Genomic DNA, 26,880 nt, shown 5'->3' with positions numbered 1-26,880 from the left:
ACAGTTTCTTTACCTATTTGTATTCCTTCTTTTTGCCTAATTGTTCTGGCTAGGAATTCCAGTATTATGTTGAATAGGAGTGGAGATAGTGGGCATCCTTGTCTGGTTCCTGATTTTAGAGGGAATGGTTTTAGTTTTTCTCCGTTAAGTATAATGCTGGCTGTAGGTTTGTCATATATAGCTTTTATAATGTTGAGGTACTTTCCTTTTGTTCCTAGTTTTCTTAGAGCTTTTATCATGAAATGGTGTTGGATCTCATCAAAGGCTTTTTCTACATTATTGAGATGATCGAGTGGATTTTGTCTTTGCTTCTATTAATGTGGTTTATTACATTTATAGATTTTCATATGTTGAACCACTCCTGCATTCCTGGGATGAAGCCTACTTGTTCGTGGTGAATAATCTTTTTGATGTGTTGTTGAATTCGGTTTGCCATTATTTTGTTGAGGATTTTTGCGTCAGTGTTCATTAAGGAGATTGGCCTATAGTTCTCCTTTTTGGAGGTGTCTTTGCCTGGTTTTTGGATACGTATAATACTGGCTTCATAAAATGTGTTTGGCAGTTTTCCTTCCCTTTCTATTTGTGGAACAGTTTAAGGAGAGTTGGTATCAGTTCTTTAAAGGTCTGATGGAATTCAGCAGAGAATCCATCAGGTCCTGGAGTTTTCTTTTTGGGGAGACTCTTGATTGCTGCTTCAATTTCATTTTGTGTTACAGATCTATTCAGGTGATTAATTTCCTCTTGATTCAGTTTTGGATGATTATATGTATGTAGAAATCTGTCCATTTCCTTAAGATTTTCAAATTTGTTTGAATATAGATTCTCGAAGTAGTCTCTGATTATTTCCTGGACTTCCATGGTGTTTGTTGTTATCTCCCTTTTTGCATTCCTGATTCTACTAATTTGGGTTTTTTCTCTCCTCATTTTAGTCATCAGGTTTGCCCGGGGCGGCGGGGGGGGGGGGGGGGGGGATGTCTATTGATCTTGTTTATTTTTTCAAAGAACCAAGTTTGTGTTTCATTAATTCTTTGTATGGTTTTTTTGGTTTCTATTTCATTGATTTCAGCTGTTATTTTTATGAGTTCTCTCCTTCTATTTGTTTTGGGACTTGCTTGTTCTTGTTTTTCTAGGAGTTTGAGATGTATCATTAGGTTATTGATTTGGTATCTTTCAGTCTTTTTAATATATGCACTCATGGCTATAAACTTTCCTCTCAGGACTGCTTTAGCCGTGTCCCATAGGTTCCGGTAAGTTGTGTTTTCATTTTCATTGACTTTCAGGAACTTTTTAATTTCCTCTTCTATTTCATCGATGATCCATTGTTCATTAAGTAATGAGTTATTTAGTTTCCACCTGTTTGCATGTTTTTTGTCTTTACTTTTGTTGTTGAGTTCTACTTTTACTGCATTGTGATCAGATAGTATGCACGGTATAATTTCTGTTTTCTTATATTTGCTGAGGCTTGCTTTGTGCCTTAGGATATGATCTATTTTGGAGAAGGTTCCATGGGCTGCTGAGAAGAGTGTATATTGTGTAGAAGTTGGATGAAATTTTCTGTAGACATCAACTTGGTCCTTTTGATCTATTGTATATTTTAGATCTTGAATTTCTTTATTGATTTTTTATTTGGATGACCTATCTATTGATGATAATGGGGTTTTAAAGTCTCCCACAACCTTTCAGGGTATGTTTGATGAAATTTGGTGCGTTGACATTGGGTGCATACAGGTTGATGATTATTATTTCCTTATGGTCTATTTCCCCTTTTATTAGTATGGAATGTCCTTCTTTATCTCGTTTGATCAATGTAGGTTTGAAGTCTACTTTGTCAGAGATAAGTATTGCTACTCCTGCCTGTTTTCAGGGGCCATTGGCTTGGTAAATCTTCTTCCAGCCTTTCATCCTAACCCTATGCTTATTTCTTTCGGTGAGATGGGTCTCCTGTAAGCAACAAATTGTTGGATCTTCCCTTTTAATCCATTTCATCAAGCGGTGCCTTTTGATGGGTGAATTAAATCCGTTAACATTAAGTGTTAGTACTGATAGGTATGTGGTGATTCCTGTCATTTAGTTGTCTTAGTTGTTTGAAGGTTTGATTGTGTGTACCTAAGTTGAGGTTACTCTCTACTGTCTTGCTTTTTCTTTTCCTGTGGTTTGGTGCTTGCCTGTCTTTTCATGGTTAAGTTGGGTTTCAGTTTCTGTGTGCAGAATCCCTTGAAGAATCTTTTGTAGTGGTGGCTTTGTGGTCACATATTGTTTTAGTTTCTGCTTATCATGGAAGACTTTTATTGTTCCATCTATTTGAATGATAGTTTTGCTGGGTAGAGTATCCTGGGGTTGAAGTTATTTTCATTCAGTGCCTGGAAGATCTTACCCCACGCTCTTCTTGCTTTTAATGTTTCTGTTGAGAAGTCTGCTGTGATTTTGATGGGTTTACCTTTGTATGTTACTTGTTTTTTCTCTCTTACAGCCTTCAATATTCTTTCCCTAGTTTCTGAACTTGTTTTAATGATGATATGTCATGGGGTAGTTCTATTTTGATCTGGTCTGTTTGGTGTCCTGGAGGCCTCTTGCATCTGTATGGGAATATCTTTCTCTAGATTTCGGAAATTTTCCGTTATTATTTTGTTCACAATCATTTTTTTTAAGATACTGTTAAACATTTACCAGCACACCCATTGTATTTAGGTAATCCAGTGTGTTGTTTTACCTCTTACATAACTCTTGAGTCTGACTGCTCATGCCCACTCCCATTGCTGCCACCTTAAGTTTGGACTCAACTCACTTGGATTACTGATCCAAGTCCATAGACTGAACTCCCTGCTTTACCTTCTTTAGACCTACATCTGTGCTATGACTAAATGAGGGACTTTGTATAAATCAGATCTTATTATGTCACTTTCTTACATACACTTTTTCTTTTTAATGGTTCTCCAGGTACCTTAGACTTAAGTGGCAGACACCTTAGCATGAACAAAAGACCCCTCGTGATCCAGCCTTCCCAACCCACTTTCTGTCTTTTCTTTGTACCTCTGCTTCAACCATGCCCAAACCCTTGCAGTTCCTCAGATATGCCTCTTGCTTTATATTCAATTCTGCCCTCACTTCCTCCTGAAAGTTTCCTTGACCCCCTCAGGCTGGGTAAGTGGGCCTTTGGAGAACTCCTGCGAGCTCCTGCAGTAGCCTATGAATGCTTTCTTTACAGATGATATTATGGTTTTCAAAACTGTTGCTGTGTCTGGGTCACCTAAAGGGAAAAGAACCTGTGATACTGAGTTGTGGCATTCCCTGTGCTTCCTTGAGTGCCTGGCGAGTGTGCCAATCCACCTGGTTTAAAGAAGGAAAGATGATAAAGCCACGTGGTGTTCTGTTTTTGGTTGTAAGCCTAAACCTCTTCATTTAGATAAACTTACATTTCTATTATGTGACTCCACCTTTCTGAGAATACTAGAGCAGTTTGCATCTGTGGCTCCTATCATTTTTGTTTTTGATTGGAAGGAATGTTGTAGCTAAGGCCATTGTTGGGGTGATACCAGTTATGTTAGGGCAGCTGTTGTTGGGACCACAGCCAATGTCTCTCCTCTGCAGCCTCCTCATCCTCTTTCCATCCCCAGTGTTTGGTGGTCTGTTGGACAGGCCCCTCACCTGTCACCTTTTTATGAGTCTGTAGTTACACTATGGAAATTGGCAAACATGAGACTGCATTAAGTAGTTAGTTTCTTGATTGTTATATTCCTTTCCCTTCTGGGTATCAGAGTTTTAGGTTTGACGTGGAACCTCATTCTCGCTGTTCAAAAGGAGAATGGAAATGCTAAAAGGCCACAGGATAATAGAATGCTTGCAAATTACATCCCTCCACTTGACTGAAATTAGTATTTTATCCAAAACCAGAGTGTGTACTCTATCATTTCTTTGCATAAATGAGATGTCATCTCAGTCTTTCTTTTTAAGAGAGCCATTCAACCCAGAAGGGACCAAGGATTCCTTATAGGGTGGAAGAAATTGCCAGATTACAGAGAAATTAGCTCATTTATCATGCCTTGGCTTTTCATGATACGAATTTTTTTGCTTGTGGGGAAAAGTTGCATGCAGTTCCTGGTGTCTTTTCCTTTTCTTCACTTGTTTAAATTAATTATTTTAAAAAATATGAGTGCTTACCCAAGTATTAGAAAAAAAAAACAGCCAAGCTACATCCTTCTTTTAATTAATACGATTTTTAGAAGTTCTTTGCTTTGAAAAAGAAGGTGAAAAAAAAATAAAACCATGTCTGAGTGTGAGGGGTAGGGAGAGGGAGAGAATGCAAGTGAGAGTGGGAGGGAGAACTGCGTGTTTCTCAAGGGTTCCTTGAAATACTTATGGAGTAAGAACTGTTGTCCTGAAGCCAAAGCAGAAATGTAAAATTCAGAAATAAAATGCAAGTCATGTTTTTCTTTGCACATCTTTTCAGAAATACTAAAGTCAAAACCATGCTTTTTAGTCATCCTCTGTGTGGGGTCATGTTTTTGCTCCTGGGCGGTGTTGACCTTTTGCATGGGGAAAGGACCCACCTTCTGGTCTTCCTTTTATCTGGCATGTAGAAGCTGCTGTCCCCTGTTGGGGACTTCTTTCCTCCGAGCATTCCTATGGCCTTCCTATTCTCCCCTTACCCACTTTTCCCAACTCTCTTTATCACCTTCATGTGTGCTGGGGTCAAGACTGTCTTTTGCAGCTCCTGGTCTGTCACACACATGTCTTCTTTGGGGCTTGTTAGGCTCCACAGAGAAGACTACAGTCAGATGTTGAAGCATCCAAAGGAGCTAAAGCTGTTACACCAGTGATTTCTGCTTTTGGTTTTTACTTTTTGTTTTTTTCCTTTGCTTACATGCCATGGAAAATATTTTTGAGAAACCAGGAACTCCCTCAAGCGTTTTTATGTTCATTTAAGATTTTTTCATCCTATCAAAGGGTCTAATTTCTGATAGTTTTATTTTAAAGTATAAATGTTTATAAACTGTCTTTTAAAAACGTTTCAAGTGAAATTATAACACCGTAGTCGTTTGGTAGCTGTCATCAGTCATTTAAAAATGTATGAACATGCTGTTCTTTAGCAATTGCAAATTTCATATCATTCCATTTTTATCTTGAACTTGTATTTCCTTTCTGTTTTCTCCATAGAATTTTATCTTAAATGAAATACTTTTGATTTCTGATAGTCACTTATTATACTATCATACTTTTGTAAAAAGTGAACCTAAATTTAATTTAATTTTTTATTTCTAGTTCTTACAAGGCACAAAGTGTCAAAAATAAATTTTAATATTGAAGCATCATCATTAGTTGTCAGTTGATTAAAACACTACAAACATATTAAAATTTTAATAAGTAATTATTAAACCTGAACCTGAAATATTTTTGGAAAAACATTTCTTACTGGGATAGTTCTGTGATTGACCATTGTTTTTTACTAGAATGAGGCAGTATTGCCTGCCAAAGTCTTTGTTTTTATAGAAGTGCTGAGGAACTTCATTCACATACATGAATAGACAGGAATAGAGGGGGTTTTGTTATAATGACGTCACTAAATGTTTCTATTCCATATGAATTGGAATCCATTTGATTGGAATTACTCAGCTATAGGAGACACTCCCTTTTGCAGTTCTGTAATATACCAGGCTTTACAAGATGGAACAAATGATTTAGTTATACCTGCTGCTTGACACCCACAAAAAATAAATAAATCAGTGATAAATTTCAGAACACCTTCTTGGATTCCTCTATCTGTCCACCCATTACCCTCTTCCAGGTGCCCCTGTCACAAAGGTAATTGTCAACATATTCTTCACATTTATTTACATCTCTGTGCTAGTTCAATGACTAGCCTCCGAAAGAACTCACCTGCATGTTGAATGGAAGATCCCCACCTGCTCTTTTCCTTTGGGTTAATGTTTTCAGCTTCTCTTTTGATTTAAATGTATTTTTGTCAAAATGCTGCATGTTCTTCCTATCGTAAATCAGTCATTTAAGTAGGACTTACTTTCTGTCAGTGAAGGTCTGTTCTGTGAACTCACTTAACATGTTCATAATGCATGTTACATGAGAGCTGCCATTGCTCTCTGATCGGTCATAAAAGGCTGACAGGTAGATTGAAGTAGGCACCTGCCTCCACTCGCTGACCCATTGTTTTAGCTTCCTGTACTTCCTCTACACAGCTCATCCTTGTCCTGCTCACATGATCTTTCCCTTGGGTTCTAATCACTGACTAGGTATTGCCCTGACAGAAACCACCATCAAGCTGGCAGTGCTCCCTGTGTTCCTAGTGGAGATTTCCACAGGACTCGGGGGGTGGGGAGGGGGAGGCTTGGCATTGGACCCTGCTGTAGAACCAGGATTAGAGATGGCTGCTTCCACTCCTTGTGTGCCCCTAGAGATTTTCATGCTGAGTTGGAACAGATCTCAGGTCAGGTTGGCCTGCCTTTCTCTGTGAAGCTGTAGCAATGCAGTTGTGAAGGAGGAATGTGGCAGGGACCCTGCATCATGCCTCAGCCATTTTAAAGCTCTCTGAATACCTAGGCTGAAAATCATTGCTTTAATCCTTGACTTAGCTTGTGTCAAGAATTTTTTTTTTATCTTGGGAGGAGTCTTGTTATGTTGCCCAGGCAATTTTCTCCCGACTTTATTAGAACACCCATTATTTGGAAACAGGAGGATGTAGATATTTTCTGCCCAGGTAGTATATCTGCACTACCTCTTCTATGTATGAACTTGTGGTGACCCTTCTGCTCTTGGGACAGCTTTTTCCCCCACTTCTCTCTTGAGCTGCAAGAGGCAGGGGTGAGCCAGGGTCTCCTGGCCAAACCAAGCCCTGTAAGATAAATGTACAGGAAAGCCCTCTTTGAGTATTGTGGTCTGCTTTTCCCAGAAATAACACTCTACTGTGGTGTCTGATCTCTTGGGCTTTCAAGTCTGGACAGAGCTGCTTGCTCAGTACAAACTCAGATGCAATCAGGCCCAGAATGTCATTTTTCTTATTATGCCTTTTACTGCATCCTCTCCTCTGACCAATGTTGTGCCAGATCTAGAGGTCAGAAAGTTGCTCAGTAAACGCAGATGTAGAGAGAGGGCTGGGGTGGGACATGATGCCCTCTCCACAGCAGGGAGCTGCTGACAGTGCCCTCTGGCCTGTTTGTTGGTATTGATAAAACTTACTTTTCAGCCAGCCACTGCTGCCTACCTCCCACCTCAGCACACCCCCCCACCCCCAAGCTGTAAAGCTGAGTAGCTTCAGTTGCCCTTCAGTTAGTACAGGCTAACCTTTCTGGTACATTTCATAGCTTATCATAGGTATAGCCCACCTTACATGGTTTACGTTTTTGGTCTGCTGTCTGATGACATACAGGGAGGCCACTGAATTTAATTGATAATCCGACTCAGTCACTGTGTAAGAAGAGTTAAAAGTCTTCTAAGGATTTCCTAATGATTAAAGCATAACCCTCTGGAGCCAAACTACCTGAGCTTAGATCCATCACTGTCTGTGTCACCTGATGATTCAGTTGATCTTCCTGTCCTGAATCTCAGTTTTTTCATCTGTAAAATGGAGTTAATATCTCTCCCTGAGATTGTCTAAAAGACCAAGTGTAACTAAAACAGCAGGAATTCTCATTAAATTCAGTCTTTACCCTGAAGATAGGTTCTCATTCACACTGTTGGATTGAGTTTCTTCCCTGGCTCAGGTCTCTGGCATCTCCTCAGCTTGTCTTACTTTTAAGAGTCTGTTGTGCTGCCCACACCTCAGATGAGAGGGGCTGTATGCCAGCCCATCGGTGGAGCCTGGCCCATCTTTTCCTGTCCATGTTTCCTTGATATAGATAGGTTGGTCTTGGACTTTCCATTTAAGTTACTTCCAAACACCTTGGAAGCAAACCAGGAGGAGGTTACATCTGAATGACATAAGCCAGTCTTTGACACAGCCCTTATAATAGTACTCACAGCACTTTGATTCTCACCTACGGTGTCACATGACATCCTCACCTCCACCATGTGCCAGAATAATTTTTTGGTGGATTGACTAGTTCTAGATTCAGTGTAATAACTGTAATCATGAGCATCTAGAAACAATGTAAATGAATATGTAGTATCACAATGGGCAAAGGTATATAATAAGTTTTTAAAAGCAATGGAGAAAATTGTCTAAAAATGAAAAGTCATGTCAAAATACATCCTAAAAGGCTGGATGTGGTGGCTCAGGTTTGTAATCAGCTACTTGAGTGGTAGAGATTGGAAGGATCTCTGTTCAAGGTCAGCCTGGGCAAAAAGTTAGTGAGACCCCATCTCAAGTCAATAAGCTGGGTATGGTGCTTCACACTTGTGATTTTAGCTGTGCAGGAAGCTGTAAGTAGGAGGATCATGGTTTGAAGCCAGCCCTGAGCAAAAATGAAAGACCCTATCTGAAAAATCAAGTTTAAAAAAGGGGGTTGTCTGGGCATATGTGGCTCAAATGGTAAAGCCACTTTTGTAGCAAGTGTGAGGCCTTGAGTTCAAACCCCACTGTTGCCAAATTCTAAAAATGAAATTAAGCAGGAAAAATACCTAATACGTATGACAAAGTATTAATACGTTTATGTTTTAAAGAATTAATATATAACCAACAAAATGCTAATGCATCAATAGAAAACTGGGCATAGTTTTGTTGACATGGTTATGTGTGAACACATGTGTTTATATATATTTATACACAAATACATCCATTTGCTTAAGTACCTGTGACATTTCTGTATAAACATGCATAGGAGAAAGACTAAAGGATACACACCAAAATATCAATAGTGATTGTTGTCTCTGGATTGTTGAGCTATATTTTTTCTTTATGTATCTGTATATTTTCCAAGTTTTAACTTTCATTTGTACCATTTGTAGTTATATTGTCTTCCTTATACTGCTATCTGTTTTCCAAATTTTATATATAAGTATGTATTTTCTTTTAGAATCAGACATAGGTTTTATAAGATCCTACTTAATTGCAGTTTCTGTGCTTCTGAAGAAATTCTTTGGCCATCTGTATTCTCTGTGAGAAACAGAAAACACCTAAAGTTGGCAACTTAAGTGTGATTATTTGTTCTTCGAATAGCTTTCTCCTGTGTCCTGTCTGCCTCCTAGTCCCTCCCTTGGAATTTTCCCCTCCCTATGACTGTTTCTGCCCTAGACATCTTTGAAATTTTTCTTTCTCTTCCTTATTGTTTCACCTGCTTTGTGTATTTAGATTTCCTTTCAGATGCACAGAATGTCCTGTTCCCTCAGGCTTGGGTTTAGAAATAAGCACAGGTCAGCCTGGCAGTTCCAAGTTCCCTTTCTGCAGTACAGGAGGTGTGCCTCATGGGATGACCGTACCAGGATGCCTTGCTCAGGGTCTGAAGTGTGGGGTGATGTCCTCCCATGGTGCATTTTGTGTCCCGGTCACTGTGTTCCTGACTTTGCTGTCAGGTTACAAGCTCAATAAGGCAGGAACTTTGGTGTGCACTCTGAACAGGGGCTCAATAATTGTGTTTTGAATTGAGTGAATGATTGAATCTACTGCAGTATCAAAGCCTATAGGAATTGTGTGATAATCTCAAACTTATTCTAAAAAAATTGTATATTTAACTTTTTATTTGATTGTCCAAAGCCTGATATAGGCTGTCCATAGGGAAGAAAAGGTAAATAAATTCTTTCTGTAATCCACATTGGCTTTGTTTTATCAATAATCAATTTTGCATCTCCAAAAATTACTGTAGTTCTGTACATTGGAGTTGAAGCTTCCCGTTTATGTGGCCTGGCCAGTTCTTCATATCCAGAATAATTAGTAAGCTAAATAAGTCTTTGTAAGATAGTTAAGTGTTTTTATATCAGAACCTGTTTTAAATGGAACTTATTTCATGTGATGTCTGGGTTCACCACCACCACTGATGCTGGAGAGGAGGGAGCCCCAGGAGCCCAGTACACTGTCCCCTCTGGGCTGTGTCCCCTACCTTTCCCTTCTAGTCTCTCCTTGTCTGCACCTGTATGGGATATTTCCAAAAAGGTTGTTGGATGGGATGGTACTTACGATTTCCTCTGTCCTAATCTACTGCTGAATAGTGACTGACTCTTGCCACTGCAAGGTCTGTTTTAGAAACAGAAGAGGGAAAACCAAGGTAATTTCTAATGCCTGTCCACAAAAGAGGTTAGCTGAAATTACATTTAGATTGTTAACAAATCCTCATTAATATTAAGACACTAGGCTTTTCCAGAAAGATGCATTTTTAAGACTAAAGAAATTTTACCTTTGTGACATTGTGGCAAAGGAGTGAGATTTTGTTTGTCGTTCAGCTTGCAAACACTGCCATTTACTGTTTAGTCTACATTTTTTCTGGAGAAGACTTAATACCAACTTTAGTGTTTTTGCTGATTTTAGATGGCTTGTTTTTGAACCCTCTAGTACATTTTTTAAGTCATTATCTACTGTCCCTATGGCCAATTAAAAATCGTCTTACAAGCTATCATAGATTGAATCAGATATTGCTATTATTCTTCTCCCAAGAAAGATGACATTTATGATCCCATCAATTTATTGCTTGTTTTTCAAAACAAAGCAAAATATGACTATTAGTGCACCCAGTTATGTAGGAACTCTGGAAATTCCAGAGACTTTGATGAATATGTCGTTAGTAACCAAAAATACTGAGATCTTAAGAATGATTGAAGTCAACTCTTAATAATGAGCTGACATATTGCTTATACCATTACATAAAATAGCTAAAGCATTTCAGAGCTGATTAATGGCTCCATGGTTTCAAATTTATTTGGAAGACAGACTTAGAATTGGGTAGTTTTGTCAGTCTGTCTTGGTGTTACACCACTATAAGTGATTCTGCTTACTCTACTATTCCCCTCATTGTGTAGGGTCTTAGTTCTGTTCCAGCTAGCTTAGGAGAAAAGGAATACTTAGTTTTAAGGGCACCAGGGTATCTCAGAAATCTCGTGAATGACTGGAAGGTGGGCAATAAATCTGTTAGGGGGATTCAGGCGGCACCAACTTTGTCCTATGGATCTATGCATAGCAGCTGCTTGGTGTCCTTCTGATCAGGTGTGGCAATTCAGTAGGGGAATCATAGGACACAAAATACAATTGTGTTCATGGCATGACTTATTACAAGAGCAAAGAAGCAAAATGAATACAAGGAGAAAATGCATGGTCAAGGTCCAAACGACACTGGCTGCAAGCCCCTGGGAGTTCTCGCCCAGAAGAGTTCCGCCATTCCACTTCATTGCCCCAAGAGGAGTGAGCTGTGAAAATCCATGGAATGTTGCCAGCCAGGACAATGTAGGGATTTTGTTGAGGATTACTCATGCATATAGCCTTGTTGATATGTACCCAATTCCAGGCTCTTAGAAGGAAGCAAGTGTTCTACATAGACCATACTGTTTGTATAGATAGTCAAGGAACAAAGTACATTGTTAGGGAGTGGTGGGGATCCTCCCCAAACCTAAGTTCTCAGGGCAAATAGAACTTTCCCCTTTCCATGCCAGAGTTTACTGACCTTTTAGGTCAGGTTGCTTGTCATAATAAACTTGGCTCTCAGGGATGCCCAATTCTAAATTCCTAGAAGAGAGAAATAGCCCAGCTAGGGTTTGATACCTATCCTGATGTAGGCAGTAGGTCAGAGAAATGGGTCATCTAGTGAGAACATGGATATTAAGAGTTCTTCCTATCTGTTTGTAGAGACAAAGGTTCATTCCAGACCCAGAAGACACTTCAAAAGGATGTCAATCATAGGAATGCATGTGTGGAAAAGCCTCTCAAGATTACATTCTTCATCTTGGCAAGGGTCCCTGTAAAAGCAGCATCACAGAGTAATAGAGCATAATGGTACCCAATTTGAGCCCTGGGTTTCACATGAAATTCAGCAGACCTAGTTACTCTGAAGAGAATGGGAGGTATCCATCTATATGAACACAGCGAATGCCTAAGAAATTCTGTAACAGATCCCAGCGCCTTTCCCTGAGTGTTTTGTAATAGTCCTAGTGAACTTCTGTTCTTTACCATTCTAATTTGAACTGGTTGGAGTGCATGGAAGTGTTGTGATTCATCTCTGAGATTGGGTCTTGTGGCCGATGTGTAAAATAGCATATGCTTTTATAAGAAAGTTTGTTTTAAAGCTTTCTAGGTAAAGCTTTCAACCTAACCTGTTGAAGGTTCTGTTTTTCAGCCCTCTGTCCTGTGTTTGAGTAATCCCAATCTTCTCAATAATACCCCTATAAGAAACTCTAATATTTCAGTTTTCTTTGAGACACCTTCTTACTGTGTAACCCAACTGACTCCAACTCAAGATCTTCCTGCCTCAGCTTCCCAAGTAGTGGGATTATAGGCATATGCCACCACACTCATCTAGAAACTCTCATATTTCTTGAAGGAAGCCTATTCGTTGTACAATGGATAGCTTTTATTTACTGGAAGCAGGAGCTGATATAAGAGTATTGAAGTGATCTTGAGGTGGTTCCTAACAGAGATACATAAAGATTCTGTTACACCTATGGCAGGGATGTTCTGGAAAGGACTGGGTATCAGCTACAAAATTTGCTGGAAACCCTGTGAGGTATGTAGCCCATGTAGAAGGTGTTCTGGATCCTTTCAGGCAATGGGAAATCATCAAAGAAATGTCATTGTACCTCTGTTCCTGGCTACATAAGGTTAGTATTGAGTGAATTTAAGGAAAACATGTTCATGTCCACACATACATATGCATGCATACACACACATGCATGCGTACACACACACACTCATGTTAGAGTGTAAATCAAACCCTAGTGCTTCCAGCCACATCCTCCTTTTTATTTAATGTGGAGTAGGGCAAAGTAGTCACCCCCCTCTACGTTGTACATAATAGGCATGGTCCTTCACTGTGGTCTGAGTGGCCCAGGTGCCTCACACTCCGTGATGCTCACTTCCCAGTCCTGTGACAGAAACAGGTAATCACCTGCAAATGGGTCCATCTAATGCCTCGACATAGGACATTCGCTGTTTGTCTCTTAGTCTCTTTCTGTAATACACACAAATGTGTCCTTAGATTAGTTTTTGCTTTCATATCTTGAATATCTTTGAGATGGTGGGGGAGAGCAGTAGTCATTTACAGAGAGGTTAATGTGCTCCACTCCCCAGTGGTGGGGATTGAACCCATGGTCTTGTGCATGCTAGCAAAGTGCTCTACCACTGGGAATAATACCACCCAGGTCCCTGAGAATAACATGTCTAAAGAAAAGACAAGTGTTTCCTTGTGAATCTAAGAACTGCATGTGAAAGAAAGGAAATTTTCTAAGCTGTTCCAGTAGATGAGCAATAGAACTTTTGAAAACTGAAGTGAACCCACTTTGGGGGCACAGCCTGCAGGGAAAACCCTTCCTCAGATAATAAGCTGTATTTGCTCACTAGTTTAGGGTATCCTGAGGTAGTGACTTAAAATGCCATCTCCTGTCAAGAAACCTGTTCTTTGCATCCTTTATAGTGAACTCCTCAGGAATTGTTTTGATGGACTAGTATGCACCAAGAAAATCCAAGAGTCAGTGGTAGTGGGCTATTACAAGCTCCTCTGGGTTCCCTGGCACCTTTCCAGTTCCTGGGGCTGAGGACACCCATTCTGACCAACACTGAGGCTTGGAGATGCTGGAGGTCATAATGAAGGCCAGGCTTATCAGAGCAGTGTTTATTATTGGGAGTCTCCTCAACCTCCTGAGGGTGGGGCGGTGCAAGATGCTCCAGTAGGCATCCTAAACATGAGTTTAGGCTGTTCACCAACACCCAGCATGGAGAGCAAATGATTTCCATGACAAAGAATACTTGCAACACGTCTCATCTGGCCTATGTCTCAGTGATAGTATGGGTGGTATTGCACTTGCTTAAATTTAACTCATGTACTACTGATCTTTATGAGTCTGGTTGAGTTAGAAATGAGTAGACCTGCTATTATTCACCTTGAAATTTACTAATTGATACTACTTTATTCTGTCAATGGAAAACCATTGTCCTTTAATTGATTTCAGTTGCAGTTTTTTTTTGGTGAAGGTGCTATTGTTTAAGTGGATGTACATTTCCCTCTGTTAACCAAATTCAGATCTGCATTTGTGTAGGTCTGGTATTCTTGTATTTGGTATCAAGCACCTGAGTACAGTGCTTGGTGTGTGGGATCTCAACATGGAGACTCAATTCTCAGCAGCCTGCCAGGAGTTAGCATGCAGGCATGTAACATTTCTGTTGCATCTTTTGTTTTCACAGTGAGAGAAAAACGCAAGAGTCTCTTCATTAACCATGTAAGTGAAGCTGTCTCCCTGTGTTTTTCATGATGACTGTGTGCTGTGAAGAGCTTAAATTACCATGTCTTTGATGGTAAAAAATGCTTTGTGGGTTGTGCCAGTACTTAGAGAATGTACAATATGTTGCAGTATACTATGCCCACCTTGGTTTGCAATTGAACAGGCATCATCTGGTATTTGTCCACAGTCCCTAATGATTTTCCAGGTTCTCTAGATTACGGTTGTTATTGGGAAGATGTGTGTGAACAGTGCCATAACAAGACGCCACATAGGCCCAAATAAAAGCCACTTTTTAAAAATTTTGAATTTGTTCTTACCTTTATACTCATTCCTAAATTTTCTTTTTTTCCTGGTAGCCAACTCCATTTGAGTCAATACCTAATTGTTTCCCATAAGCTGCTGTGTACCTGCCTCCTCACTCTCTTTGCTGCCCAGGTGCTGTTTGTAGGTCAAGTCTCCACATTCCATGGGTGCTCAAGAAGAAGGGGATAAACCTACCAATTTAACTTTAAAAGGATTTTCAAAAGTCCCCTCAAGCCTGTGGCCATTCTGAGTAGTATGTCCCTCCTCTGGTGGCCAGGAGTGAGGTATCCCTGGAGAGACCTTTTCCCTTTTCCTTGAGCAGCAAGTAAAGCTGACTGGCTCCCATGGCAAGCTCTGCAGGCAAGTTACAGCCCCACCTTCCTCTCCTAAATAATATGTGCCCCTTTCTTTAGGAAAGAGCCTGTCTTCACGAGGTATGGAATGATGAAGTAAGTAAGTAAATGAGAATGATGTATTTGACCGAACAAAGGTCTGACTCAGGATTTTTAAACTGTCTCATTTAAGTATTTGCATATCTTGAAGAATTTGGCACTAAAGCTATGTGTGAAAGATACTTAAAACCATAATGTTTTATTTCCTACCCCCTGTTCCTACTCTACTACTAAGTTCCTACTCTTTCCTGTACCAACTTGAGAGTTTGTGGTCTGATATTAAGATCCTTGATCCATTTTGAGTTAATAATGGTATAGGGTGATATACATAGATCTAGTTTCAGTTTTTTGCAGATTGCTAACCAGTTTTCCGAGTGGTTTTTGTTGAAGAGGCTGTCTTTTCTCCATTGTATATTTTTAGCACCTTTGTCAAAGATAAGGTGGTTATAGTTGTGTGGCTTCATATCTGGGTCCTCTATTCTGTTCCACTGGTCTTCATGTCTGTTTTTGTGCCAGTACCATGTTGTTTTTATTGCTATTGCTTTGTAATACAGTTTGAAGCCAGGTATCGTGATACCTCCAGCATTGTTCTTTTGACTGAGTATTGCCTCGGCTATTCGTGGCCTCTTGTGTTTCCATATAAATTTAACGGTAGATTTTTCAACCTCTTTGATGAATGTCATTGGGATTTTGATGGGAATTGCATTAAACATGTAGATTACTTTTGGGAGTATAGACATTTTTACTATTTTGATTCTACCAATCCATGAGCATGGGAGATCTCTCCACTTTCTATAGTCTTCCTCAATCTCTTTCTTCAGAAGTGTATAGTTTTCCTTGTAGAGGTCTTTCACATCTTTTGTTAGGTTTACACCTAGGCATTTGATTTTTTTTGAGACTATTGTAAATGGAATTGTTTTCATACATTCTTTTTCCGTTTGCTCATTGTTAGTGTATAGAAATGCTAATGATTTTTCTATGTTGATTTTATATACTGCTACCTTGTTATAGCTATTGATGATGTCTAGAAACTTCTGAGTAGAGCTTTTTGGGTCTTTAAGGTATAGGATCATGTCTTCTGCAAATAGGGATATGTTGACAGTTTCTTTACCTATTTGTATTCCTTTTATTCCTTCTTCTTGCCTAATTGCTCTGGCTAGGAATTCCAGTACTATGTTGAATAGGAGTGGAGATAGTGGGCATCCTTGTCTGGTTCCTGATTTTAGAGGGAATGGTTTCAGTTTTTCTCCGTTAAGTATAATGCTGGCTGTAGGTTTGTCATATATACCTTTTATAATATTGAGGTACTTTTCTTCTATTCCTAATTTTCTTAGAGCTTTTATCATGAAATGGTGTTGGATCTTATCAAAGGCTTTTTCTGCATCTATTGAGATGATCAAGTGGTTTTAGTCTTTGCTTCTGTTAATGTGGCTTATTACATTTATTGATTTTCATATGTTGAACCACCCCTGCATCCCTGGGATGAAGCCTACTTGGTCGTGGTGAATAATCTTTTTGATGTGTTGTTGAATTTGGTTTGCCATTATTTTGTTGAGGATTTTTGCGTAAATGTTCATTAGGGAGATTGGCCTGTAGTTCCCCTTTCTGGAGGTGTCTTTGCCTGGTTTTGGGATAAGTGTAATACTGGCTTCATAAAATGTGTTTTGGCAGTTTTCCTTCCCTTTCTATTTCGTGGAACAGTTTAAGGAGGGTTGGTATCAGTTCTTCTTTAAAGGTCTGATAGAATTCAGCAGAGAATCCATCAGGTCCTGGAGTTTTCTTTTTGGGGAGACTCTTGATTGCTGCTTCAATTTCATTTTGTGTTACAGATCTATTCAGGTGTTTTCTGTATCACAGATGGCATGGGAGAGGTTAAGCCTAAGTGATCTTCTAACTTACAGCCTCATTCAGGATGCTTTTGAGTGTGAAAAAGTGTGCTGCCACTGGTTTCTCCAGGACAGCAGGGCCAAATTAGGACTGTCACCAGCAGGGAGGACGCATGAGTCCTCCTTGAGTAGCCTGACCATGTTTAGATGACTGCTAGGTGGCAGAGCTTTTCCCTGAGCACTAGGCCGCTGGCTGCAGCTGTGTTCTTACCCTCTGTCCTGGAGCATCTCATCACATTAGCTTTGGCTCCTTGGTTCTGCCAGCCACTGCTCTACTTCACTGTGTCTGGGCATGTCAGCATTTCACTACCAATTGCATAGACCAAGGATCACGAGCTTCTGATCCTTGTCATAGGCACACTCTTTGCTGGGCCATGGCTGCATTGATATCATGGGCTCACAGAGGACTCTGCTGCCATCTTGGAGGCAATTTTACCATGGTCATTGGCATGCTGGTCCCAGGTATGGAGCTGCTTCTCATTTGCTGATTCAAGAAAACGATACAGTCTACCCACAAGACAGAGTCTAGGCCTTAGAACATAGGTGAGTGAGCAGCAAATGACAGTGGAGAGTGGTCGTTGCTGTGGAAGGCAAGAACAGGGCACATAGAATATGAGAGGGACACTGGGCCCATACAGGTCTTGGGGCACCGCAAAGGGCTGTTAGCAGAGTTCTGGAGAATGAATAGTGTCAGCAAAGTTCTATATGTAAGAAGGCATAGACTTTGGAGCTAGACAAAGCATGACTCTGAGCTCTGGTGTCTTAGATTTGACCTTGGAATTGTTACTTTATTTCTCTGACCTCCTTTGTCTATAAAATGGGAATTTTACCTGCTTTGCTGGGTGTGCTTGTGAACTGTACATGAATACACGTACATTGCTGGCTCACATGTGATGGGCATTAAGTAAAAGTGATGTTGTTCCTGTCATGGTTTAATTAGGCATAATTAGGTGCAGCATGCATGGAAGGAGGAAGTGAGTGTTGCATGTGGAGAGATGAAGAGTGATGAGTGTCTGCCTCAGGATCATTTAAACAGGGAAGTCCCATAATTTGCTTTGCAGAAAGAGGAATGGTGAGGAGAGGAATGAGCCAAGAGGCAGGTGATGACTGTTGCAGTAATGCAGGTGAGAAATGATACCCTATAGTGATTGGAGAACTGTAAGAGGAAAGGATGATTTCTGAAAGGTACTTAGGAAGTAGAATCAACAGCTATTGATGGAAGTGTTTAAAAGAAAGGAAGGCAGAAGATTCAAGAATGTTCTGAGGCACTGTGGTTTTAAGACATTAGAGTTGACTGGAGGAACAGATTCATGTAACACAGGCAGGGTGAGCTCAGAAGAGAGCTGCTCCTTAGCAGAGAGATTATAGCAGGAGGAGAAAAGCCCATTCCATTTGATGGGGATCAGAGAAGTAAAATTTACAAAAGGGACTGAGACTATATAGCAAGAAAGATAGGGAGCCACATGTGCGTGTGTATAATTCCAGCTATTTAGGAGGTGGAAGCAGGAGGATCACAAATTTGAAGCCACCCTTGGCAAAGTTAGCAAGACTCTTTTAAAAAGAAAATACAATATAGTAGCTTAAGTGGTAGAACACTTGTGAGGCCCTGGATTCAGTCTCCAATACTGCAAAGAAGAGTTTCAAGTCAAAAATCAAATTAATACCAGGGCTGAGAAACACTTCTTGGTATAGCAGCAGGGAGCTCTTTGTGAATGGAAAGGGAATGTGGGGTGTGAGCCAGCTTGGAAAGACAGATGGAAGAGGTGGAGGAACTAGTAGCCCTGGTGTGAGATAAGTTGGGAGGTATTGCAAAACCACTTGCTAGGGAGGAACAAGCAAGAGGTGAGCAGACAGGGCACAGTGGGTCCTTTTTGTCTGTGATGCACACTCCTACAGGGATATTAGGGATTTGAGAAGGCGTATATGTGTATGTGTGCGGTTGTCTGTGTCTGTGTGTCTTTGTGTATAACAAACATCAATATTGGAATTATCTAAGAAGATAATCTTCGTTATTTGGGACACATGACAGCTCTTCCAATAATTTTTATGTATCAGTGGACCTTGTACTGCGGACATTATGTAAATAAATTATTTTTCACTGTGGACATTACATAAATAAGCAGACTGGATGATCTCATTGCAGTGTAGCTCTGAAGTTCTGTAATTCCACATCTTGGTAATTTAATTTGTAAAATACACATTGTTTCAAAAATAATTTATTTCCTTAGAAATAATACACAGTTGAGCTTCCCACTAATCAGACTGACCCTGCTCTCCTCGTAAGCAGAGTTTGTGGTTGGCCCTCGAGATAGTTGTCATTCTTGAGAAAATCTCTCGAAGCTATCTGTAGTATTATGACCATCTTTATCAAGTAAGGCACTGTCTTAGGCATTTTCTTTTATGTTCTAAGACGTTATGGACATTAGGCATAAAAAGCGTTCCTGTCATTCTTATAAATGGTGAATGTATTTGGTTTCTTACTAAGCATAGGTGTCAGCTCTGCTCTTCAGCACTTAGAAATTTTTAACTCAGGTACTCCTCATAATGACTTTGTGAGGAAGGGGCTGTTACTTTCATCTCTGTTCTACAGGTAAGGAAACAATGGTTCAGAGAGAGAGGCAAAGTGACCTGCCTAGGTCACATAGGTAGTTTCAGTGGGTCACATTCACACCCAAGTTGTGGCTCCAGTGTCTGTCTTCTTAACCACTGTATTTGCTGTTTCTCCAGTGCATCTTAACAGCTGTGTGTTTTACTAGCAGAGACTGGAGCCTAAGTGAAAGAGTGACCCCTCCCCACCCCTAACATGTATAAGTGTAGTGATTTTTTTTAGATCATGGGCAACAAATTTTAAAATATTTAGACTAAAACAGAGCCATCCAACATACCGTGTGCCACTTAAAAAGAACAAGCTAAAATATGTTTCAGTGAATGTATCTAATGCTTCTATGCCTTCAGAGGTTTAAAGAATCACAGGACCCACATCTGCTACATCCTAAGAGGAATCACTCAAACCAAAAACCAAAACAGGCAAGCAGACCTAGGCTCAAGAGCTTTCCTGGTAGAAGGATTCTAGCGATTTCAGCTTAGTGGCGTAGGGTTTCAGGTCAAAAGAAACTTACATTGTACAAATCTCAATGAGTTAATGCCAAATCGTATTTAGGTTGATGAGATGCCCCGAAACCAAAATTCTTTACAACTTAACATTCAGGGTTTTTAGTCATAAAATTGTTAAATAGTTTAAAAGCTGACTTGACATTCCCTTGAAAAATTAAGGGTTCAGCATATCAGCTCTTAGTTCTGAATCCTCAAACTAGCAGCTGGGGTGATCCTGAAAGGTCTGAGTTGCTTTGTATGACTAGCTTCGAGTTAATGCTCTGAACCTTCTGTCTGTGCCCACCCCGGGCTGTTCCTGCTCTTAGCCCACAAAGGTGATGTCTTAGATTAGAAGGGAATGCAGGCTGTACTTGCCTGAGTGCATCACCTGTCTCCTTCCCGACCTCATGGTTGTATTTTCTTAGGGAAACTAGTTCTTTGCAGTTCCTGTCACATTTTGATCTTAATGAAATGTGTAGTTGAAACCCTATAAGAAGTAGAAGTGAAATCCTTTTGTTTTGTTGTTGGGATTATTAACAACCATATCTCTAAAAAGTCATCATCATATCAATTACTGGATTTTTGTGATAAACATAGCTTGTGTTGATTTTTGTTGTTTTTGTGGCCGAGACTAGCCTTGACCTCTCCCGTCTTGCCTCAACCTCCCATATTGTGGAATTGCAGGTGTGCCACACCTTGCCCAACTGATAATTTTGTTTATGGTAGATGTTTGCCTCTGTGAGGGAAATTCCTTAAGGATTTTGAGAGCTTGCCACCCATTTTATAGCTTTTGATAGATTGTTATTTTTTAAATATGTCTTATGTGATTTGGGGGTAATTGCTGTAAGAGATTAAAAGAGAAAGAGAATTGTTTTTGATGCTTTTGGATTGTCTTAATGAGAATGTTGTGATTCACTTGATGTGGAAATGTCAGATTAAAATGAACACTTAAGTTGTAACTTGAACTTTTCTTCATGCTCTTTCCTATACAAGCACCTAATAGTGTGAGCTCAAGAGAGAAGCCTAAGAACAAGTCTGAACACTAGAGTTCCTGACTCTTAGTTATTTTTCTCTGACTTGATGCTGTTTAAAAAGTGAGAGCTAGCTGGAGAGGGTCAGAATGCTTTATTAGTGTAGTGCCCTCTAGCTGTGATTTAAGGAATTCGGTACCCAAAATACTAACCAGTATTGATTAGTGTTTGAGAGGAAATTATATTTGTGGCATTGTTTATGTACTTCTCTGACTGCTGCAAATTTTCATAATTTTGTTACGGAAGGAATTTATTAAATAGAAAGCAGATGTCAAAGCATTGAACAGGGCATTTGGTCTTTAATTGGCATCAAAGCTTCCTGACTAAATTCATGAACTGTGTCCCCAAGGATTTTGCTAATTGTGGGCAGCTCAGGCAGGCAATTTCATGATCCCTAAGGGCTTATGGTTGCTGAAAATGACACTTACATTGGCAACATAGCATCAGGCAAGTAGGAACTTGTTTGCATTATTTGATTTTTTTTCTGACCATGAATTATCCAGATCGATGTCTACAAATCATGTTTCCCAAGCTGTTGTCAAAATCCGCTTATCACTCAGTGTGTAATTTAAACTCTATTTTCTTCACCATTACCTTTTGGAAGTGCTTCTAAAATTTTCCACAGAACTCAAAACTGAGGTAATTGTGAAAGAACCAGTCATAAGAGTATATAGGCATAGTATTAAAGGCATTTTATTATTATTAAATTACTGTTTATTAGTAAAGGTTGTGCTTTCAAAAGCATCAGACAATGTTTCCCTTCAAAATGCATTTTGTCCTTAATAAAGGAATACTTTTATTTAACTTCCCTTGCTAAAATTTAAGCAGATTAGCCAGGAGATTTTAAATTAGCCTTGGCTGCATTTTCCATTCCCCCCAGGTCAACTATATCCCAAGAATAGAGAAAATGGGACAGTGGGTTTTTGACTTGACCTTAGAGCATAAAACTAAGATGTCACCTAATGACAGGCTTCATTTGAAATAGCCATACATTCCATACTTTACCGAGGTCCCATAGTTTTATGGACTCTGGAACAATCACAGTGATGCTTGATTGTAAATGTGTACTGTTCTCCTGGTGAAGAAGATTGGGGACTAGGAGTGGTGGTGGCGGCAATTTATATGTATAAGAACAAAGAAGTTCATTTTATAGTAAAGTATTTTTGTCCTGTTGGTGGTGGTGGTAGTGTTAACACTTCTCATTAAAACGTTTTCTTTCTGTTGCCTGATCTCATATGAACGGTTGATGTTCATTGGAAGAATTTTGAACCCTGTGTAATTGACTTTGTCTTGTTGCATTGTTTTCTAGCATCCTCCTGGACAAATAGCGAGGAAATACAGTTCATGCTCCACTATTTTCCTTGATGATAGCACAGTCAGTCAACCAAACCTCAAGTATACAATTAAATGGTGGGTATGAAGATTTCTGCCTAACTGAATGCTCTTTCTGTTCTTTACACTGATGCTGGCTGGTTGTGGGCTCTGGGAGGGGTGATAAAATTTGGGGAGGGGAGGAACACTGAAAATGAGGAATTCTTTTTAAAAAGTGGCTTTGGTTGGTTGTTAAGATTTCAGTGTTTGGAATATTTCTGCATATTACTATTTATATAAAAATAATAACATTTTTGTTTTATTATTTAACTTGTTTTTATTATATGGTATCATAAGTTATCAATATCATACATAATACCTTATAAATACAAAGACAGTAAATTATTGTAATATAATTGGGTACAAAAATAGATAATTTGCAGTTATTGATATAAATAACAAAAATAGAATTATAAAAAATTCAGTTTTCTAAAGAGTGTTTTTCAAAGGACAGTGCTTATAATTACAATTATCATCATGCAAAAAAAGAACATTTTAAATTATTTTAAATATAGATGACCTCTAAGATACATTTTTTAATTTTTGTGCATACCTTTTACCCTTTCATTGTTGATTGAAGACATCTTGGCATAATGCAGCTCTTAGTTTGCCTTCTAAATAAAACAAGGCTCCTGTAGTCCCAGTTGAGGACTTGGGCTGCAGTTCACTAGACCTTCTGGCATAGTAAACTGTGTTGCCTGGAGTTGAGAGACTGCCCTTGGCTCTTTCATCAGCAGAGAAGATTCTAGCGGAATTCAACATGGGGCTTTAGTTCTGTATTTTCAAGTGGACTTTAGGAGGGAGGAAGGGGGTGCTTTGGATCAAATCACTTCCCTTTTGGGGGCTTCAGTTTCCTGAAGGCAGGGAGCACTGGTTTTTATTTTTATTTCTTTTAAAAATTTTTCTAAAATTTATTTATCATATTATTTTACTGGGGGTACATTGTGACATTTACAAAAGTGCTTAAAATATACATTAGTTAAATTCACCCCCTCCATCATTCTCTGGTTTTTCTTGTAATGTCAGCAGCCACTCACGGTAGGTATCTCAGAGCACTTGAAGTGTTGGAGCCTGTGGTCAACAACCCAAGTGTGAGGAATCAGGGACGTTGTATTTGTATGCTTGTTTAAGAAAGTACACATTTAATGGCAATACATGTTAGGTATGAAGTGATCTCTTTTAATGAATCAAGTTTTTAAAAGCCCCTTTCTGAACTGAACTACATGTGACAGTCCCAGCCTTGGTCAGGTGGTGGCTACTACAACAGCTTCGATGTACAGTGTCCCATCACTTGGATGGCGATGCTTTTTCTGTAGAATTCATTCTCTGTAGGGCTGCATGCTTCTGAGATTCTAATGGAAATGTAGCCTCTCCCTCATTGACCTGGCCTTTGAGTATAGTAAATGACTAGTGGGCATAAACCCAAATGGAAGAGATGTGTTCTCGCTGCACAGTGTAGGTTTTTGTGTAACCTTATACTGCTCCTCTGGGCTGAAATTGACTGCTGGGAAATGGGTGGCCAGTGCTTCTTGGAAGTGTTTTCTTGATTAAGTGGGTTGGCCTTGTGGAGAGAAATAGAAAGCCCTGAAGATGTGTTCACCATGTTGCTCTTGGTACCTGCTTGAGCTCTGATAGTCCAGGATGAGAGCTGCCAGTTTCCCCATTCTTCCCAGGAAGTGAGATGTGACACCAAGGTAAAGTCAGCCTTGCTTTCAAGAACTGTGGGAGCTCTTGAGACTCACAATGGATCTGACTCAGTTCTGAACATCACCCTTGGATGATTTAAAAAATTGCCACTGGTTTTGACATAGACACATGAGAGCCTGGTAGGAATACTTGGTAACAGTTGATAGTTCATTGGTCAAGCCTGGGAGGAACAAGCACCTAAGTTACAAGTATGTCTCACTGGTTCCAGCCCAGACTGCTTAAAAACACTCTGATGTTCACTATCTCTCTGACATCTGGGGGTAGCCTGGGTATCTGGACCTTGAAACCACCATAAGATGTTCCAATAGGCAGCTAAGGTTGAGGAACCTTGGTGTAAGGGGACAGCTGTTTTCTTTGCACCTCCCAGACTTGAAATTCCTTCAGTTAATAGTTCAGTGACTTTAAAAAGTATCATCTTTTAAAATGTGTGTCTGGGATCTGGGTAGGTGGGCCTCAACTAAAAGGGAGGGCATCAGAATCCATCTGGGAAGTGCCAGCATTTCTCACTTGTTTTGGTTATGATCAAGGACGAAACCTTTACTCTAGCCAGGGGCTTTGACACTTAAGAGAATGGGGATACTCAGAAGGGAGAGGAATGTCCAAATCAAAGATAAGCTGATTACCAGTAGGCAATGAGTTAGAGAGTTCTAAGATGTTTAATTTGTAGCACGTCTTTTATATAGTGTCTCTTTCACAAGTGATGAAGCTTTTATTTCTGTGGAGCAGTTTATTTCTACATTTCACTTGAAGTTCTGTTGTTTCTAGAAAAGACTTAATACTCCCAGGAATGAACATTGAAGTGATTTAATTTGAAGAGTGAATTTCCTGATCAGTGTTCTGAATGAAATAGGACTCTTCGGGTGTTTGACTTTTATATAAATATTGATGTTCAGACTGTTATCAGATAATATATGAAATACCGAATACATTTATGATGCATTGAATTTCTGTGTTTCATTTTACAGTGTAGCTCTTGCAATATATTACCACATCAAAAACAGGTATGTGAATGATGAATTTTATGCTGAACACATCATACATTATCTTCCTTTATGCTTTCCAGTTACTTTCTAGCTGCCATAGCCTTTGGATTTTATATTCTTAACTCATATTTTCATAGACTTCCCAGGGAAGTGCTGAACTACTGTCAAGTCACAGGACACCAATGGGTATTTGTGGTTGAAACAAAACATTCTTGAGAATGTCCAGCTGCCTCTTCATTCATTATTTTCTGTATAATTTATTTAAACACTCTTTTATAACATGTTATTTTAGAATTATTGTATATGCAGTTTTAACATGAAGAAAATGTTAAATTTATTTTTTGAATTCAGTTGAGGAAATTTTGGTATACGAAACATAAACTATGTTAACGTAGTAGAAGTCCTCTCTCTGATATAATGCACCTGGCAATGTTTCAGTTAATTTAAAAATTCGTTTAAAACAGGGAATAAAAAAAAATCTACCATAAGCATTTTATTTCAACACAAAATATGTAAAGAATGCATTTATTTGCCAGTTTATTTGCAATTCAATGTTAACTGTTTCAAATCTAGGACATTAAGCCACATCTATAATTCATCCTTTCTAAGTGGTTTTTGTTTCCCCCAGTTGTAAGAAAACTTAAAGACATTTGTAAAAACATTCTGAATATCGAATTTTTCAGGTTTTGGCTTCACTTAATCTATAGCAAATTTATTTTCAATGATTTTCTTTAGCATCCAAATTATCCACAGCATCCTGTTAGTTTTCAGAACAAAGGCCTCTGTTATTGCAGTCATTTCTTACTGAATAATGTGATATTTACACGTATAAGTATAATGAGTACAACTGGTATGAACTAGTTAGGTAGCAAGCATGGATCTTAACCAGTGGGATCCACAACACCTTCAGGCTGCTCCCAAATGGGGAGAGTGGAGTGGGAGTGGAGGGATAGCCAAGCTTCCAGCAAACAGTATTCTGGGAAAACACAAGTATCTGAAGCGGACACCTGGAAAGGTATTCTCTATCATGATTCCATTCTGTAGTATAGTTGTGACTTGTGGCTTACTGTGGTGCTAGAGAATTTTGGATGTAAGGACTTAAAAATAGCATAGCTTTGGAATCTTTTTTTTTTTATTAGTTGTTCAGGTATTTCATTGTGATGTTTACAGTGTGCTTACAATGTATCTTAATTTGATTCACCCCCTTCATCATTCTCCCTCCTACCTCCTTCCCCCTTTGAACAATTTAAACCATTTTTGTTGATATATTTTTACATGTATATGCAGTGTACATCCATCATATTTGCCCTCCTTCCCTCTCTCCATTTAGCCTTGGAACTCTTGAATTAGAACAACAGTGAAAATGTACATTTTGTCTTGCAGTTTATTTCTATGGTAGAAAAGTTTTTAAACTATGAAGCCTTAACTAACCTATAATATTACTACTGTAACTCAGATGTGCTTTGAAACCAGTTTTGCATTAGCATCTTTAAGAGATTTCTCAGTTTTGTTTTTGTTTTGGTGCTGAATCCAGGGTTGCATGCATGTTAAGCACATACTCTACCACCGAGCTCCACCCCAGCCCAGGTTTCCCACTTCTTATACTATCATAGATCCTTAAGTCATGGATCCTCAGCCAGAGGTGGTGATGATAAGAGCCACCTTTAGTAAGTGCATACTCAGAATTCTTACCATTTTTACATGCATTACTTCATTTAGTTTTAATAGCTCTGTGAAGTGATATTGATAGTATCTCCATTTTACTGGCAAGGAATTAAGGCACAGAGAGATTAAATAATTGTATTAAGAGCATATA

The 26,880-nt window shown here is 39.2% G+C and overlaps 1 protein-coding gene across 4 annotated transcripts in view; it reads left to right on the top strand.

The window, feature by feature from the left end:
• The window catches only part of LOC141410490 (cyclin-Y-like), a 212,756-nt gene that overhangs the window by 148,419 nt on the left and 37,457 nt on the right, over positions 1 to 26,880 (top strand). For all 4 annotated transcript variants that reach the window (XM_074056395.1, XM_074056397.1, XM_074056398.1 and 1 more), the window contains exons 3-5: positions 14,261 to 14,295; positions 22,313 to 22,413; positions 25,047 to 25,082. In XM_074056395.1, the coding sequence (XP_073912496.1) occupies positions 14,261 to 14,295; positions 22,313 to 22,413; positions 25,047 to 25,082 (172 nt within the window). The remainder of the gene's footprint in view (positions 1 to 14,260; positions 14,296 to 22,312; positions 22,414 to 25,046; positions 25,083 to 26,880) is intronic.

Source organism: Castor canadensis, chromosome 15 (genome assembly GCF_047511655.1).
Source record: "Castor canadensis chromosome 15, mCasCan1.hap1v2, whole genome shotgun sequence".
In the NCBI taxonomy this organism is placed as follows: domain Eukaryota; kingdom Metazoa; phylum Chordata; class Mammalia; order Rodentia; family Castoridae; genus Castor; species Castor canadensis.
This window is presented reverse-complemented; position numbering and strand designations above follow the sequence as displayed.